This window comes from Clarias gariepinus, chromosome 7 (genome assembly GCF_024256425.1).
Source record: "Clarias gariepinus isolate MV-2021 ecotype Netherlands chromosome 7, CGAR_prim_01v2, whole genome shotgun sequence".
In the NCBI taxonomy this organism is placed as follows: Eukaryota; Metazoa; Chordata; class Actinopteri; order Siluriformes; family Clariidae; genus Clarias; species Clarias gariepinus.
In genome coordinates this window covers 1,388,887-1,407,822 of record NC_071106.1, presented here as the reverse complement: position 1 = coordinate 1,407,822, position 18,936 = coordinate 1,388,887, and the positions used below count along the sequence as shown (strand labels likewise).

Genomic DNA, 18,936 nt, shown 5'->3' with positions numbered 1-18,936 from the left:
CATACTCACCGTGGGGTTCCTGCTCTGTGGGCAGCCCTATGGGCAAAATTCCCATTGTGTTTTAACAGGTGTAGGCCTGGTTGGGCCCATAGTACCTAATGGGGTGGTCTGATGCATTTGGTGAGTCTGTGAAGTAGAAAAGACATACCCATTTTCCATATAATTCTTTTTTTGTTTACAGTCACGTGCCCAATGTCCATACCATAATCATAAACAGCGGCAAGAGTTTGATTTGAGTTTCCACTGCAGTTGGCAATAAAGGCACCTGCAGCATCTAGATACCAGTGAGCATCTAGGCACCTGGCACCATCTGTCCCAGGAGTTGTATGTCAGGTTCATTCCCGGTTCCTGGTAGAAAAATTTGAGAGTTTTTTGCAGAATCAGTGTTCATATTATTAACAAACGTAGTTTGAAATAGCTGTGTGAAATGTGGAGGTATATTATGACCACATGGTCCTCTGTGTTCAGACCATGCAGTTTTAAACCTATTAAAAAAGGCAGTTGCTGATTCACCTGGTTCAGTGAACATGTTATCAACATGTTTGTAATCTGCACATGGATAATAAGCACTCCATGTGTCTCTATTTGCATCAACCTCATCATCTATAGGGATATCATGTTTGTGATGAAGAGAGGGCACGTCTTCCTGTAGCAAAGAATCCGTCAACTCTGCTCCTAGAACGCGTGTTAAGATGCACCTGAAATCAGGACCAGTAACCTTGATTAATTAAAAAATCAGCAGTGATAATGTCGGCATTGTCAAATGAGCTTTCTCTTGGATAATGTCTCCACTGAAAAGAAGCCTCCGCCCATCCAGCCAAATTGATAATGAAAAAGAATTCTAAATCCTTGATTACAGTATACATCCAATCATTAGGAGTAAGAGACTGTTTGGAATGACCTAATTTCCCCTCTCGTCTGTTCCAACCACTTAGCATTCAGCATCAGCAGTAAACTAATTACCGCCTAATCATGTGTTTATCTGATTATCATTTTTTTATGCTTAAATGATCCATAGGTCACTGTGTGGCTTAACAAACCAAAACATTCCTTTGAATCTGCCCAAGTACAGGGACTGGACTAAAAATGAGAGACAAAAAGTCCTTCAGAAAGCCTAGAGAACTATTCCTCAAGACTCATTAAAATACAAGAAAATCTGGATTATATGTATTTAGTTCTGTGTAAAAGATGCATGTGCGCACACAATTATTCAATTATTAGACACTGTATTAGAGAAGTTGTATTCCCAAGAATCAATTTTACTGATGAAAAATACACTGCTCTCAGTCAATTAAAAATATTAATAAACCTGAATGTTTATTAACAAAGGATGAGAGTGTTTTGGCTGTACTCAAGGGAACATTTTCATTTGCACAATTATTGGGCTACTATTAGTGTAGTAACTAAACTAAATAATTTTTCTATCTTACTTGATTTAAATAGATTTTTAATCTTAAGATTAATTATAACTAATAAACAACGCGGAATAAAAAAAAATCAAGTGAGGCAGGTGAGGCGGGGCATTGTGTCGACTTTGAGGCCTTTACTGGCAGCCAAGCAATAGAGTACTTGTATGCATGTGATGGAGCTCTGTGCAATGTCCTACTTCAATGATGCAGACTTCTTCCTGTACCACTGTTTAAAGAAAATGTCTTCTAGAAACTAGCAGTAGGTTTGGGAGTTGATTTTAACTTTGTCTAAACTAGCTCATCCTCAATAATAGCAGCCTGTACAAGTCCCCTTCCTCCACCTTACTAGTGTCTGACTTAAAGTGGTGCCGTGTGTCCATTAGTGATCCAGCCACAGGCCCGTCCATCTGGTCCATCATAAATCATACTCAATTCATCTGTCTATAAAACATCTGAAAAAGTTCTAACTTGTCTCGACACCTTGTGATTCTGGACATATTGTTAAATAGTTTATATTTGGTGTTGATTAAATCTCTTTTTTGTCCAATTTTGCCTGAGGTAAAGAAGCTGTCTAATAGTTATACACACCTTGCTAGAGGCTGTTAATAACTTTAGGCCACACCCTCCCTCATTATAAAAATCCATATCACATAAGAATCCTTAAATCTAATAACCAGTCAGGTTTATATAGTTTGAAAAATATAATAATGTAATAAATATAGACAGAGAAATGGCTCGAGTAATATTACAAACACATTTCTAAATCTCTGGTTTGTGTTCTTCAATCTTATATACATTCTTCTGTTTTTGACAGACTCACCTCAGTGTCTCCAGTTTACACTCGTGTTTCTTCAGTAGATCACAGAGCTTCTCCACTCCTGAGTCTCCTAGTTCACACCACCTCAGATTCAGCTCTCTGATGTGTGACGGATTTGTACAGAGAGCTGAAAACACATCAGTGCAGGATTTCACACTTACACTCTTAAACAGTCTGTAGAGAGAAAATACTGTTTAGTCCAACAGAGAAAGGAAAGATATAGAAATGACTAAAGTAGTATTATAAACTACTATATTAAACTGTGGTTTGTGCTCTTCATACACACATTCTTCTGTTTTTACCAGACTCATATGACTGGGTGAGAACTAAAAAACATAACCATTAGGGTCATAATAAAAAAAAAAAATCAACTATATAATTTATTAAATAATAAACATGATTTTGATGTCTCAACTCAATATTATTTTAATACAAAAAAAAATAAATTCTGAATAACTTTTAATACTTAAAATTATAAACGGACAGGATTTCAAAGTTGATGACTGTGTCAATGTGATGGATTTTGACTCTAAGAAGCGTAAAATAAGCTGTTGTCTAAAAACACAACACAAATCTGCCCTGGCAATAAATGCATATTTTTAAAAGGTAATCAATGAAAATCACTTATACCTGAAAAAAAAAAAAACAGCATAGACCATCATAGCTGATCACCAGCTTGACCAGCAATTACACCAGCATATGTTGTGTTTTGGTGCTGGTGTGCTGGGCACCAGCATCAATAAGGTGACCAGTATACCAACGCCAGCATCATGGGGTCAGCTGTTCCGGCGGTGGGACCACTGGCATTTTTTCTGGTAACCGTGAAAATAACTTTAAATGCTCTATCATTTTTAATCATATACATAAGTGTAATACTGAACATCATTTGAATCTGTAAAGGCTCTTTATTTGTTAATGTACACTCACATATCAATAAAACATAGTGCTTTGGTAAAATAAAGAAAATAAACAGGGTGCCCTTTCTGCCGTCTCAGTCTCCCCGAAAATCTTTTTGAAATGCGTCAATAAAATTAACTAAAACTCAGTGAATATTGCACACACACACATATCCATATATCTATATATCTATACATTGAAAAAAGGAAGTTGAAAACCTGAAAATATCAAAGCAAACATCTTGAGAAGATATCACAAGAAGAGAACACAGTTTGTTGAGAAGACAAACGTTTGGCGGGCGTGTGGAAAAGGTAAGCAGGAATTATCTTTCTAAATACACCCTAAAAAAAACCCAGTTTAGGTTGTTTTTAACCCAGCTGCTGGGTAAATATTGGACTAACTACATGCTGGTTAATTTAACCCAGCAAAATAGGTTAAACATTCAACCCAAATGCTGGGTTATAATTTAAAATAAAATAAGCATGGCTTTTGGAATAAAGCTCATTGGGACTTTTCCTGTAGTTGGCGCGTTGACTGATAGTTAGTTTAGTCTGAGTCACAAGAAAATTTGGTTAAAGAGGGCTACCTGGTTAGCTTACATGCAGCAAATACTGGTGATATATTTGCATACTACTTGCCAAAGGGGCAAAGGTGTAAAATATTGTTATAACTCGGGAGAAACGCAAGAGAATTTTTACTGCGGAGTAAATTTCTAGCTAGTGAAAAACGGGAGGGTTAGCAGGTGTGTATATTTGTGAGAGGGTCAGTGTTTTGTAACAGCATCTTATTCTCTCAAGCAGTGAGATTAATAAAGTTCTAATGTTAATGTGGTTGCTAACGCTAGCAACCTAACTAAATATTATATTTAGTTAGGTTGTATATTTCTATTTTGTACATCCTATTTCTATTTTTATTTTTAGTTCTATTTTTTCATAGCACATTTCTATTTTTATTTTTAGTTCTATTTTTATTTTTATTTTTAGTTCTATTTTTCCTAGTTTAATTTAATTTTGTAATTTAATTTCTATCGTATTTCTTTTATTCATATTTATTTCTTATTTGTAAAATTTAACTCTCTTTTAGAGTCAATGGCAGTCGTATAATACATTTCACTACATTTCGTACTGTGTATGTTTGTGTATGTGACAAATAAAATTTGAATTTGAATTTGAATTTAAATGCTAGCGTCATGCTAATACTACAGTTACAGTTTCTTCACCCTGCAAACATTCTACAGAGAAAGATAAAAAGCTCAGACATCTTATCCGTTTCTTTCACACACAGGTGGGGTTCTGTGGCTAACTATAGCAGATATTGTCAGCTAAATTATCTTACCTCAGACCAGCCTGAAAGTTTAAGTGTAACCTTAACACGGTAACAGTAATAAATCTCACATATAGTAATAATATTTCAGTCATATGTGACTTAGGTGAGTGAACATGTGTATACAGACCTTGTATTTAACGTCATTTTCCCTTAAATGAACCGTCATCAGCGGTGTGGGAGCTCAAGAGAGACAGACACGAAGCTCTGACTGACAGCTGCTGAATCCACCGGTGAACTTTGGGGGAGGAGCCAATCAAACTTCAACCCAGCAGCTGGGTTACACAAAAACTACCCAACTCTCTGTAAATAACCCAGAAAAATGACCCAACAGAGGCAACCCAGCGCTTGGGTAGAAAAAACAACCCAGCGTTTTTTAGTGTCTATAATCAGTTCCTACAGGATACAAATATACTGACAGTGAAGTAAAAATATCACTGATCCGGTAACTTATTCTATTAACTGACTTATCCACGTTTCTGGAGTATACAGGATGAACTCTTCAGTAGAGTAGAGATCTGTTTCACTCCTGCATTTCCCAGGGTGTTCTCACTCAGGTCCAGCTCTGTCATGTGTGAAGGGTTTGAAGTAAAGCTGGGGTCGTACGCTTATTGTACGTCGCTAATTTAATACGTATGTTAGCTGGATTTAATTGTTGTGGATTTGTCCTGATCTTGGATTGTTTCATTCTTCGTTGCGCATCTCGCATTTGCTGTCATAGCAACAGGCCCATAAGCTTAAACCTGCTCGGTAGCTGGTTTATTTCATTTAAACAGGATTAAGGCTGCGCTCCTGGCGGGTTATGATTGGTTGAAATGACAATGTCACATTTGATTGGTTAAAGAGCAATGACTGACTCACGTGGGAAAAGAAATGTATCTTGCACACACACACATATATATATTGTAGCGTTTTTTACGCCGGAAGGAATGCTGGAGAGACGAGTGAGCTTATTTGCTACCCAATGCAATAGCTGGGAGTACTTTATTAAGCACACAGCATGAAAGGCATGAGCAGCACCTTCACTCAGGAGCCTACAACCAATTCAGCACTAGCTTGAACTGGAGCACATTTCACACGTCACACAACCACACATTCACAACAGGGCCGAAGTCACTAACCCAAACACCTTTCCCCATCATGGTGAATACACCGACATCCCCGCAAGGCATGCTGGTCGTCAGCCGCCGCCCCGCCCACGCCACAATATATATATATATATATATATATATATATATATATATATATATACCCCCCTGCCATGGATTGCTCCCCACATAATCGCTATCAAATATTACATTAGAACATAAATTTATACGTTTATTATTATCAAATATGATATTACTATTATAATGAAGACTAGCCACGAGACAGCCGTCAAGACCATTAATACAAATTCTTGTATAATGTTTATTTTGTAACACATTTATTTTTCAGGGGTTTGTCATGAATATGCAAATATTTTTTTATATATAATAAAAATTAATATTTTTATAATGAAAAATTGGATGAAACTATTTTATTATAAAATAACTATATATAAAAATATACATGTTGTATTTAAAAAAAATAATAATAATAATATTTATATTTTTTCATACACAACTTATTTATTTCATTATTGCTTATTTTATTTTATTGTCTCATGTAATTTGTAAACCATTAACCTATGAATTTATGTTCCAATATAATATTTGGTAGCAATTATGTAGGTGGGGCAATCCATGGCACGGGGGCATTTTAGTGCATAACACGTGTTACAAAAAAAATTGAGCTCCCTCTTTTGAAATTTCGTCAACCAATCAAAGGGGTTATGATCAGTGTTTCTACTGTCGATGCATATCGCCTTTTAAACCAACGCACGAACGCGCAATAATCCTAGACAACTCAATCCAGCTATACTAATCATCAACAACAGGTGTGTCGAAGAACCGACTTAGCCAGATCGTAATTAGCACGATGATCTCATCTTAAATGTCAATTCATCCCGGATGTGTCAAGTGGCGTACGATGAACGGACCCCGGAGAGCTCCTTCACTCCTGGGTCTCCAGATCCAGTTCTCTCTGCCGTGAGGGGTTTGTATGGACGATTTACTTCAGCTTGATGCTGAGATGGATGTTGACCTTAACCAAACTGTGTTTGATGGTCTTCAATAAGTTGTCTGCCAACTTTATATCCTGACGCAGAAAGAAGAAGGGAACGTTGGGCGTCCACGGTGCGTTTTACCTCTGAATATAATTGAGGCTCATTTACTTCTGGGTAAATCGCACCGTGGACTCCCAACGGTCCCTTCCTATTTCTGTGTGAGGATATAAAGTTCTTGAAAACCGTCAAACAGTTTGGTTAAGGATGCCGCAGAACATGTGCTAATGGTCTCTCGTTGGCAGCTATTTGCATAGTTAGTTTTAGATATATAAAAAGCATCACACTGATTAAATCGACTGCTTCTGTATGAGGTGCCCTGCAGCCCAATCACGGTTTCGACTAAGGCTGGGACCGCCTACCTTATCAGAATACAGCGACAAATAAATAAATGTAGAAATGTGGAAATTCAGAAATAAATATATGTAAAAATGTGGAAAATCTAAAATAGATGAATGAAGAAATGTGACAGCACAAAAATAAAGAAAGAAAGAAATGTGGAAATTCAGAAATAAAGAAATCTTGAAATATGTTAATAAACAAAAGTGGGAATACATTTAGCAATTTTCCAGGGCTTATTGTATTTATTTATTTCTATATTTACTTATTTATTCACACTTTTATTTATAATTATGTCATGTTTAGTCCTCCATAGTGTTTCAACACTTGGGTACTTGGTATATATGTGCATACTATACAGACATCAAAATCTTAAACACAAAGTCACATGTAAAACATTAGCTTTTTTCTAATTCAGACCAATATTTACTGTATGTGTAAGAAGTTGTGATTACAGTCAGAGCTATAGAGGAACCTGTTGTGCAAAACTAGAGATAGTTTGAGATGTACTTTATATCACAAACCACCCTGACCAGTGTGGTTTATTTTTAATTTTGTTTATGTTTTTAAAACCTTTTGTTTGTATGTTTCATTATGTTTGTCTTATTATTTTTTTATTTTATGACAAGCACAGTCTGCTGGTGTTTGTGCTGCCTTCTAGTGTCCAGTGTCAACAACAATAATAAGAAGAAGAATCACCCAGAGTGATGCGTGATTTATTGCAGCTAAAACCTATTACAGATAGGTTTTCACTTACAAAAGCATCAGCATTTATTCAAATCATAAATTTTACTTTTCATTATAAATCCCCAGACACTATTTATTTTTTAAGTTCGTCCTTTACGTGAAAATATAGTTATCTAATTGTTATGTATTGAGTCTTGAGGCTGTGGTACTTAATTAATAAAATAATGCATTGGGATAATTGTTACAGTCACTGGAAAGCTGCTGCTTAAGAAAGAAACCCCTGCTCCAAAATCTTCCAGCTCAAGTAAAGTTTGCAGCTGACCACATGGACAAAAAAAAAAAAACTAAGAACACTGTAAGCAAGTATTAAGCACGATGGTGGTAGCATCACGCTCTGGGGCTGTTTTGTTGCCAATGGAATCAAGGAATTGTACAAAGTAGATGGAGTAATGAAGAAGAAGGAGAACCTCAGATTTCTTCAGCAAAACCTTAGCCTTAGCCAGGTATGCCTTTGACGTTTTTGTGGCGTGAATTTAACACACTTACTCGCATAATCCTCCCTCTCTACACACCTGATTTCATATATGAAGTAAGTGATATTCATCAGATCACACTGACCTACTTTATGTTCACATTAAATAGCAATACATTTTACTGTAGAGCTTTTTGTGCTTCAAATTGAGACACAGTTAATGAGACACTTTATACACAAATGGACTTTGTCCATATAGTGTATCTGTAAAATGATAATCAGTGAAAGGTTTATCCATATTCAGAGGATAACTGCAAGATAATAAAAGCTGTTCCCTCTTTGTCATCTGATGCACAGCGTAGGTGTGTGAAATCAATAGATCCATTCAGGAAAAACGATCAGTGAACAATCATCACTACATGACACCATCGTTCACTTTTCCTGAAGGAATGGAACAAAACAAATGTCTTAATTGAGTTTTAAATAAGAACTTTAGTATTTGTTTGTACAGCAGTGTGAAATCAGAGTAAATGCATTTAGAGTTCCTTAAAAGACATTGAGGACTACAGACCAGTAGCACTGACCTTACACCTGATAAAGATGTTTTTACAAGGCTGGTGCTTACTCATCTTTGTCCTCTTATGTGCCCATCAATGGATCCATTTCACTTTGCCTATCAGCCTGGGATTGGAGTGGAAGATTCTCCTTAATAGGGCTTTTCCACACCTGGAAAAGGCTAGGACCACAGTGAGAGTCATGTTTTTTTGACTTCTCTAATCTTTTCTCATTTTAACACCATCAAACCTGAGCTTCTGAGGAATAAGCTGGAGTACATGGAGGTGGACCTTCATCTATGTACCTGAATACTGGATTACCTCACAAACTGACCATAGCATTTAAGGACTTTTGACTGTGAGTCTGACGTGGTTATCTGCAACACTGGAGCCCCGCAGGGAACGGTCCTGGCTCCGGTCCTCTAAACCGCCTACACTGCGGACTTCATATTTAGCTCAGCAACCTGTCACCTTCAGAAGTTCTCTGACGACTCTACCATCATTGCCCTGCTTACGGAGGATGATGACAGGAAGTACAGAGGACTGATTTAGAACTTTGTGTACTGGTGCCAATGAAACTGCCTTCAGATAAATGCAGGGAAGACCAAAGAACTGGTGGTGCATTTCTGCAGGCACAAACACACTTCACTATTACCAATGAATATTCAGAGAAACGTCATTGTGAGAGGGGACAAATACCTGGTTGTTCATCCGAACAGCAAACTGGACTGATCAGACAACACAAATGCCACACTGTAAATTCCAATAGCTTTGCTGACTCGCAAATAAATAGTAAACTTTACTCAAAAATTAAAAACTATACTTACAAGGTTTTGTTGAGTTACACTTAATTGCAGAGTGAGTAAAACAATTTATAATAGTTTTAGTGATGTTTACTTGCAACACATAAGTAGCAACAAAGGAAGCAATGACGTTACTGCACCAATGAGAGGCAGCGGTGCACTTAAGAATAATGAAGAAGAAGAAGAAAAAAAAAAGAAGCAAGACTTGTCAGAGCATGCGTAATAGACTTTGTGCATGCTTAGCTCATAACAGGTGAATTGGCGATAATTATTAGCAGCAGGGAGGTTTTTGACATTTAAAGCTTACAGTTACATTTTTAAAGAATAATAAAGTAATCAAGCAAGCAACTTGTATGTGAATGTTTCTTTTCTGCCTGTCCTATGTTTTGCCAATGTTGTACATATTTATCAAAGAATTTTGATATTATACGGTGCTAGATAATCATGGTCTGATCACTTAAACTTAGTAGGTACCACAAATTGTTCCTGTATTGCCTAAAAATCTTTTTTGCCTTTTATTAATTGGATATGTAGTATAGTTTTATATTTTACCCACAGTTGACAAAGCAAATGCCTTATTTCCACATTTAAAAATAGAAATTAAGATGTGAAGTGAATGGGCTGGTCAAGATTATGTCCTATATCAGTGGCTTCTGATTGATGTAAATAAAGATTTTGAAATATATACTGTATGCTTGCTGTTAATCGATATAATGATTACACTAATCATTTGCTGTGTTTCTATACTTTTATATCTGTTGTGCTATATTATTAGTAGTAACATTAGTATTTTTTTGTTCGTTATTAAAATTTGCTATTGTAATGTTAAATACATGTTTAATATATTAATCACAGTGTAACTATTCATTACAATGTTATGCCTTTTTTAAGGCGATTTTGCACGATGAAGATATTATCCCCAAACATGTTTAATATTGCGAGTCAGCGGACGAGTGCCGTTACCATGCAAATCTCATTGCATCAAAAATGGAAAAGACGTGAGATTGTGGATGCAGAGATTCCAGTGAAAGCATTGCAGGAGCGGTGGCCAGCCTACAGAGAGAGACAAGTATGTGCTCACTCATTTTGTTTTCCACGTTAAACAGCATTGTTTTTAGGCTTGGCCTGGTAACCAGTGAACCAAAAACCAAGCTTCTTCAGTCACTGTTTTTTTTTTTTTTGCTTCTGTTGTACAGTACGACCACAGATCTGCAGAGTGACTTCTTTGGTGCCTTGGATCGCTACACACAAAGGTTTGTCACAATCTTCAAGTCCAAACTGTTAGACAGAAATTGACTGAACTTGTGCAACAAATGAATCCAGCGGTGACTTTACTGCAGCCTTAATTTAATTTATTGTTGTAAGTTGATCATGATATCGCTACCTATTAATATTTCTAAGTATTTAAAATTAGTGTTGGTAATATTATTTTACAAGAGTTGTGTTCTGTTCTTGAGAAACACTAGCTATGGGTTAAGTATCACTTCCCTGCATAGTTCTGCACTCAAGCAGCATTATGATAATTACACTTGTTTAAAATTAAACTTTAAAGGGTTCGTTCATACCAAAATAAAAATTTAGTCATTAATTACTCAGGCTCATGTTCCAAACCTGTAGGACATTCATTTATCTTTGGAACCCAATGTAAGATAGTTTTGTGATAAAATTGGAAAGCTCTCTGACCCTCCCATAGACCAGCAAAGGTACTACAATGCTCAAAGCCCAGAAAAGCATAAAGATAATTGACAAATTAATCAATGTGACATCAGTGGTTTAACTATAATGTTATGAAACTACAAGAGTACTTTTTGCACATAGAAAACAAAAATTATAATAATATAGTATTACTTTATTCTACATTTTCATCTACTGTGTCACTTGTGGACATGTGTTCACAAGAGCACCCCAATCCAGGTGTGTGGCACCACTACACGTTTGTGTTATGGTACTTTTTTGAATAAAGTGATGCAGAAGAGACAAAAATATGGAATAAAGTCATTTTGTTTCTTTGCTTAGTACTTTTTTGGCCTTGAATGTGGTAGTACCCTAATTATGTATTTTCTGCCTTTCTGGGCCTTGAACGTGCTAGTTGCCAAGGCTACATACTGTATGGAGGGACAGAAAGCCCTCAGATTTCATATTTGTTATTTCTTTATCTGTGTTCTGAGGGTGAACATAAGATGAAGATCTTAAGGTGAAGGTGTGATCTGAAGGTCTTACAATTGTGGAATGACCAGGTTTAGCAACTGATGACAAAATTTTTTTTGAAAGAATTAGTCCTTTAACAAACTGATTGGTGATCTAACTTTAGAATGCTACTTAATCTTAATTTGTTTTTACTTTTTCCACTTTTAGAGAAAAGCTCCAAGTCCTGCCTGTCTTGCTTGGTGATTATGCCAGTACCTTCTATAACACTTGCTTCGTAAGTTCTCAGTTAGACTTTAAAAGGTTATTTCACCCAAAAAATAATCAATTTCACATATGTGCTCTATTAAAAATGGGTTTAACTAAAAACTGAGTCCAGTATACCCTCTGATTTCTGTGTCAACCTAAAACTAGGACTCGTTATTATATATTCTTTGGAAGTATTAAAATCATATTGGCAGCCATGCAAAATGTGATATGTACTGTGTGATATGCATGAGGTTTCTCATGCAATGCTAGTACTATACCTTGAATCTTTGAGTTGAGATAAAAATAAAGATAAATAAATAAAAACAATGCATGTAAATACTTAATGAGGAATGGCTAAACGGCATTTTAATTGTTAACTGACAATTAATCATCCTTTTCAACGTTTCCCTGTTGTAATATTGTCATTGTTTTTCTTATAGGCACCTGATACTGATGAGGCCTGGGCACAAGTACCTGTTGGAGTGTTGACTGTCATTGATGAACACGTTCCTCTCTTACCAAATCAACTGTACCTCGACCCAGTTTTTACTGCCATCATTGTTGAGGGAGGTACTGCATTGTCATTGACAATCGCCAGAATTTACCACAGGCAATGTGCCTCTTGTTTGGCCTGTCATACAGTATGCTTTGAATTTGGATTACTCCCAAAACATGAAAAACACTTAATTTCTTTCAGAAAGTAATGCTTGGGTTGGGACAGAACAAACTCCCACCAAAACTGCAGTCATTTAAGGATCTCTCGTTAAGTTAAACATTAAAAAGTGTAAGAATGGTGATAATTTGCAATAGATTTCAAATTGTTCATGACAGTGGATATTAATTGATTTTTTTTTTTTTTAAGATGTTACAGTCAGGTCAGGGTCTTTTCTTGTTTTTTTTATGGTCCAGAGAATGTATTTAATGTCAAGTTTAACAAATTAATTACCATTGAATGGTTTTTATTTTATTTAAAAAATGTTAAAAATTGTAAAGCCTAAAGTGAATATTTGAAATAATTTTATACCCCAATGCAAACCATTTTATAATAGACAATTGATGCACTTAAGTTATTGAAGTTATAATAATGCTTACTTGTTTTTTTTAATGTGTCACGAACGGGGTGTTAAGGCAGGTGTTCGCCGTGGGCAGTGAGGACAGGCACAGAGGGGTATGTTAAAAAAAAAAAAAAAAAAAAAAAAAAAAAAAAAAAAAGTCTTTAATGAACATTAAACACAAAGTACAAATAAAGACACAAAGGAACAAACAAACTCAATCAATACTTAACTCTGTGCTAACAGGGGCTCTCTGGCAAGACACAGACTGGGGGAGAAACACACGCCCTGTGGCGAGACACAGGCAGAGGGAGGACAAACATAACAGGACACACAGACTATGCGTGGAGCTGAGACTGGACACTAGAGGGAGACACTAGAGAGAAGGGAGACACGAGAGACCAGAGACGGGACGAGGGCTAAAGACATGGCAATCAGCTAGGCATGGCTTTTAGCTAAACATGGTTAAGCTGTGCTTAACCATGGCACCATGGCAGTTAGCTACACATACACCTACTGTAGCTAAGCATGTCTTTAGGTGCACCTAACACTAGGACAGTCAGGCACAAAAACAGTTTTTTTCCCCAGGCAATCTCCCTCATGAACAGTTAAACATCAACTGTCAATAAATATATGTGCAATATTGTGTACAGTATCACAGTACAATATACTGTATAATACCACAGATTTCAGATATTTATATAACTTATTTAAAAAGTATCACACCCTACTCCATTTAATGTCAAATGTTTTTTTTTTCTCTTTTGTAGTGCTGTTTGTCTTGTCATTTGTTTTCTGTTCTGGAAGCTCGGTCACTAAAACAAATTCCTTTTACGTGTAAGCGTACTTGGCAATAAAACTCTCTGATTCTGAAGCCCCAACATGCACTAAGCTACACTTACCTAATAGCTTAACACACACTAGGGAATGGGGGCACAGAAACACAGACAAGGGATACCCAGTGGCTAGGCTAGGCTGAGATCACATCAAAGGCTAGGCTGAGATCACATCAAAGGCTAGGCTGAGATCACATCAAAGGCTAGGCTGAGATCACATCAAAGGCTAGGCTGAGATCACATCAAAGGCTAGGCTGAGATCACATCAAAGGCTAGGCTGAGATCACATCAAAGGCTAGGCTGAGATCACATCAAAGGCTAGGCTGAGATCACATCAAAGGCTAGGCTGAGATCACATCAAAGGCTAGGCTGAGATCACATCAAAGGCTAGGCTGAGATCACATCAAAGGCTAGGCTCACTGGGCAACTAGGGAGGTAGGAAACACAGGACAGCTAGAGACACAAAGGGGCTATGGCTAGAAGCATGCTAGTTACTGTAACTCAACATAGATTTTAGCTAAACACGCTCCTAGCCAAACACACACCTATCTACTTACCTGACTCTAGCTGAACACACAAGAACACAGGAGGACAGGACTGAATCAGCTCCACTAACACAGACACACACAAGATACACAGAAACATTGCCAATATAAGAGAGCCCAAGTCAACACAACTAAAATCAAAATAAACTAAACAAAGAACAGAAATAAACTAAAACTAAATGCCCACACAAGTGGCAGAGGTGTTACCAAAAATGCTCGACCCAGTTTCCCAGTCTAAACAGCTTTTTATAGATTGATTGATGGCTACCTCGGTTCAGGTGTGCACTCGCATCAATAATTACAAAATAAAAACAGTGACCTCTAGTGGTGGATCCTTACATAATGTAATCGGTTTGCATGGTTTTAATAAGTAAACTGGGTTGCTTTTGAAGTAAATTCAACTTAGAAGTTTCAAGTTAAATGCAGAAAATGTCAAGTTATCTCAACTTGCATAAATCAGTAGTTTGGAATGCATACAACGTATATTTCACTTGAAATTCTATAGTTGTTAAAAATAGTAATTCTGAGTAACCTGTACTAAAGATAAGTACATCTAAAGTTAATAATCAAGTATATGCTACAATTTAGTTTTAGGTTACTGGAACTCTCTTGTAAGTATACAATAGTAGATAGGTGTTTAATACTACAAACTATTCCCATTTAACTTTACTCGTTTTATTTTAAGGCAATTGGTTTGCATGCTTTTTTAAAGTATGGTTTACTAATTGGATTTAACAGTGCATTTATACAGAAAGGACAGAGCAGACATTTTTCTGCTGAGGAGTCTAAGGTCTTTTGAAGTGCAGGGAGAACAACTGAAGACTTTTTTTTGACTCCTGGTGCAGCTTCTGGTGCAGACAGAATGAGACTGGACAAGCTAATAAAGAAGGCCAGCTCAGTTCTGGGGATTCCCCTGGACACTGTACAGGAGGTGGGAGAAAGGAGGATGGTGGCTAAGCTATCATCATTACTTGAGAATGACTCTCACCCCCTGTATGAAACAGTTTCATCTCTGAGCAGCTCCTTCAGTGACCGACTGTTACATCCTAAGTGTCTGAAGGAGCGATACCAAAGGTCTTTTCTCCCTGCTGCTATTTTTAGACTGTACAATCAGAGCTGATCCCAGTAAACCAGTCACCATAATGCACACCGTTATTACTGTTATATATTGTTACAATATCTTAAATTTTTGTGCAACAACAACTGTGCAGTAACACCATTTTAAACCGTGCAATATTACCTAGTTCAATTAGTTGAAAGTGTAAATATTGTATTGTTTTTATTTTTCTTTTGTATTTATGATGTACTGTCCCTACTTTATATTTGTATTTATTTATGTTTTTTGTTGCTGTTGTTGTGGCGGCACGGTGGTGTAGTGGTTAGCACTGTCGCCTTGCACCTCCAGGGTCTGGGTTCAAATTCTGGCCAGGCTTAATTCCTGTCTCTGTGTGCATGAAGTTTGCATGTTCTCCCCATGCTTGGTGGGTTTCCCCCGGGTACTCTGGTTTCCTCCCACATTCCAAAGACATGTAGGTTAGGGTAATTGATGTTCCCAAATTGCCCGTAGGGTGTAAATGAGTGTGTGTGTGTGTATGTGTGTGTGCCCTGCGATGGATTGGCACCCTGTTCAGGGTGTACCCTGCCTCATGCCCTACGCCTCCTAGGATAGGTTCCAGGTCCCTGTGGCCCTGAATACAGGATAAAGCGGTGTAGAAGATGAGTGAGTGAGTGTTGTTATTGTAACATAGAAATTTCCCCATTGTGGGATGAATATAGGTATATCTTATCTTTAGATGTCTTTTGAGGTATTAATAAATTTCTCTGTTTCTCTAGCTCTTGTAAAACATTCTTTTTGACTTAGTGTGAAAGCAGTAAAACACTTTTAACACAGGGACACAGAAACATAGAGACACCCATATGATGCTCTTTACTGATTTATTAGCTTTATTGACAATACTGAAGCTCAGAGATCTTAGACTGTTATTTCATTACTTGTTATTTCAGTTGCTGGATTTCCACACTGTGTGGCCGTCATTGTCGACAACCAGAACGCCGTCATCACCCAGAGTTAGACGACACCGTAGGACGCCTGTGCGGTTGGTGTCAGTGGCCCACACGGGTTTGCACGGTGTGTACATCACCAGGTTGCAGTCTTCTTGCATGATCAGGCGATGAGCGTCTATAACACCACAAGTGTTGGATGCCCAGACAGGCCTCCATCCGTACACCACAAAGTTCCCATCATCCTGAAACGACACATGAGAGACCTGTTACGAATGCATAAAATGTAATTTGCCATTCAAGGAAAAAATAAGAATTTGTTATTTTAAACCTACCTGAAAGATTGCCTTGTACTCTCGGTTGTTGGATAACAGGAAGTCTCCCTTATGGAGCTCATCATTGATGGACAAGAAGTTTCTACTCATGGTTCTGGAAGGGAAAGTCAGATTTAAAAAGTCTGCCTCAAATTTAGAGTAAATGTTTTATCTACACATTAAAGCCAGTAATTAGTGCATAAGCTGATATGAATTTCTCAAACTATTTTTCTAGCTAATAATCTTATATAGACTATAAAAACATAAATTCTGTTTGGCCGGTGTAGGCGTTCCTCACTGAATGTAACAGTAGGCAGTTTGCCAGGTATTTCAGCTCATAGCTACTGAAATGACGGATCAGATTGAAAAGCATCTACTGTACAGTGACGGCGCATATGGAGTTTTCTAAAGTAAAACTAATCCTGAAGTCTTTTCCTTTTTTTTTTCAACAAAGCAATGAGCTAATAAAATGAAAATGAGTTATGAGTAGTTATTATTGATGTTGTATACTATTTAAGTTATTCTGATCATCTACATTGCAGCAGCTATAAACCCAATTCTCTCACTCATCTCTATTTTTTATATTAAATGTGCAATTAAAACTTTAAGTAAAAGTGCAATTTGAAACGTTGAGGAAGTGCAATAGTTTTATGTCTAGGGATCATGTTTAAAATAGTGTTGTGGGTATGTGTAGAAATACCAAATAAAATCTCTTAAATCTTGAATTGTCTCCTTCTTTAAGTTCATAAGAGAAAAAACCCACATCATCTAATTGAGAAACTGCAAAGAAGTATAAACTCCTCTGTCCTGAAGAAGTAACAGCTTTACTGAACATTTATCAGTGTTATGGTATAATACTGCATTTCTAATGTGTGCAAGTTATCCAAATATCCTTGCTGATGGTGATGTGTAATCAGTGTCACTTACCTGCACAGTGAAAGCGAGAGAGAGAGGAGAAGAATCAATGAGCTGCTGTGGAGATCGGGGCTGAGTGATGGGGTTTATATACACAGACTGAGACAGGACTCTCACTTTCATTGGCTGGGGTTTATTATAAACATGTGACCAAGCGTAATTATGATTGAGATAACTGCATATGTGCCGTATTGAATTAAAATACCTTTTCCTTTGCATTTACATTTATGTCAGTGTCTACACTATCCACAAATATCCGGCACTACTCAAATTCTTCACAATAAATAAAATGTTTAAAATCTAATGATACTTTACAGACTTTGTAGTTGTACTTATGGCTAAAACAGACTTCTGTGGAGCTCATTATATTTTAATAAATCATGGATCATCTCCCCCGGTAATGCAGGTCTTACAGTAATAATACAATCAAGTGGTATAAAATCATAAGCACACTTAAAAAGATAAAACTACAATAAATTTAACATTAATAATAATAAGTATTAAACCAAGAATAAAATTATCATGTAATAAATGTCGAAATTAATCAAAAACATGTTTAAAAAGATTAAGGCATTCAACAGCCTACAGGCTTCAGCCGTAAAACCACAGCTTTTATTTGTCTTTTGTTTTAATGCATTAATTATCTCTGTTGCGCCGTGCTCTTACTGAGATTTGAATAATTCGAGGAATATACTGTATGCAAGTAATTACATTGAAATGTTCTTTTGTTTAAACCCACAGAGAAATAAAGCATTTAATCTGAGGAAACACCCATCATCATCTGTCCAGCTCACGCAGTCATGGGTCACAAAAAAAATCTCTCTTCTTTGGAACAAAACCTGTTAGGTTTGTTAGGGTGCCAAGTTTACTTTATTACTGAATGTTTCCAGAATACTGAAAACACATGGAGCGGTGGCATTCTTATGGTATTCTTACACCTGTAGAGAAACATAAAGTCAATTACAAACAACATATTTAACATACAACACAGCAGCAAAGGGACATTGAGAGAGTGGACTCTCATACATACAGGTATAATACAGGTGTCTTATAACACCTTCTGTTCATCTGAACAGCAACCTGGACTGAACAGACAATACAGATGCAATTCATAGAAAAAGGACAGAGCAGACTCTATCTGCTGAAGAGACTGTAGACTGGGGGATGTCCTGTGGACAGTGGACTATAGCATATTGTATGTATTATATTATTATAGCATTTGTATGTGGTTGTGTTGTGGGTCGCAACATTATAATTTTTAACCATAACTATATGACACCAAGTGACAGCAATAGGTAGATTGATGGGGCATGAGATTTTGAGACAAAATATTTATATTATTTTGTATGTTAAATTCTATACAGTACCAGTCAAAAGTTTAAACACACAGTCTAATTCCAAGTTTTTTGTTTTGTGATTTATTTTTCTACATTCT

The 18,936-nt window shown here is 36.6% G+C and overlaps 1 protein-coding gene across 1 annotated transcript; it reads right to left on the bottom strand.

Moving 5' to 3' along the window:
- Positions 1 to 16,191: 16,191 nt before the first annotated feature.
- Positions 16,192 to 17,584, bottom strand: LOC128527533 (B-type lectin plumieribetin-like). The gene is made up of 3 exons (XM_053499965.1): positions 17,514 to 17,584; positions 16,608 to 16,701; positions 16,192 to 16,517 (listed from the first exon to the last, which is right to left on the bottom strand). The coding sequence occupies exons 2-3, from the start codon at positions 16,695 to 16,697 to the stop codon at positions 16,272 to 16,274; spliced, it is 336 nt and encodes a 111-aa protein (XP_053355940.1). The 5' UTR covers positions 16,698 to 16,701; positions 17,514 to 17,584; the 3' UTR covers positions 16,192 to 16,271.
- Between the last annotated feature and the right edge of the window lie 1,352 nt (positions 17,585 to 18,936).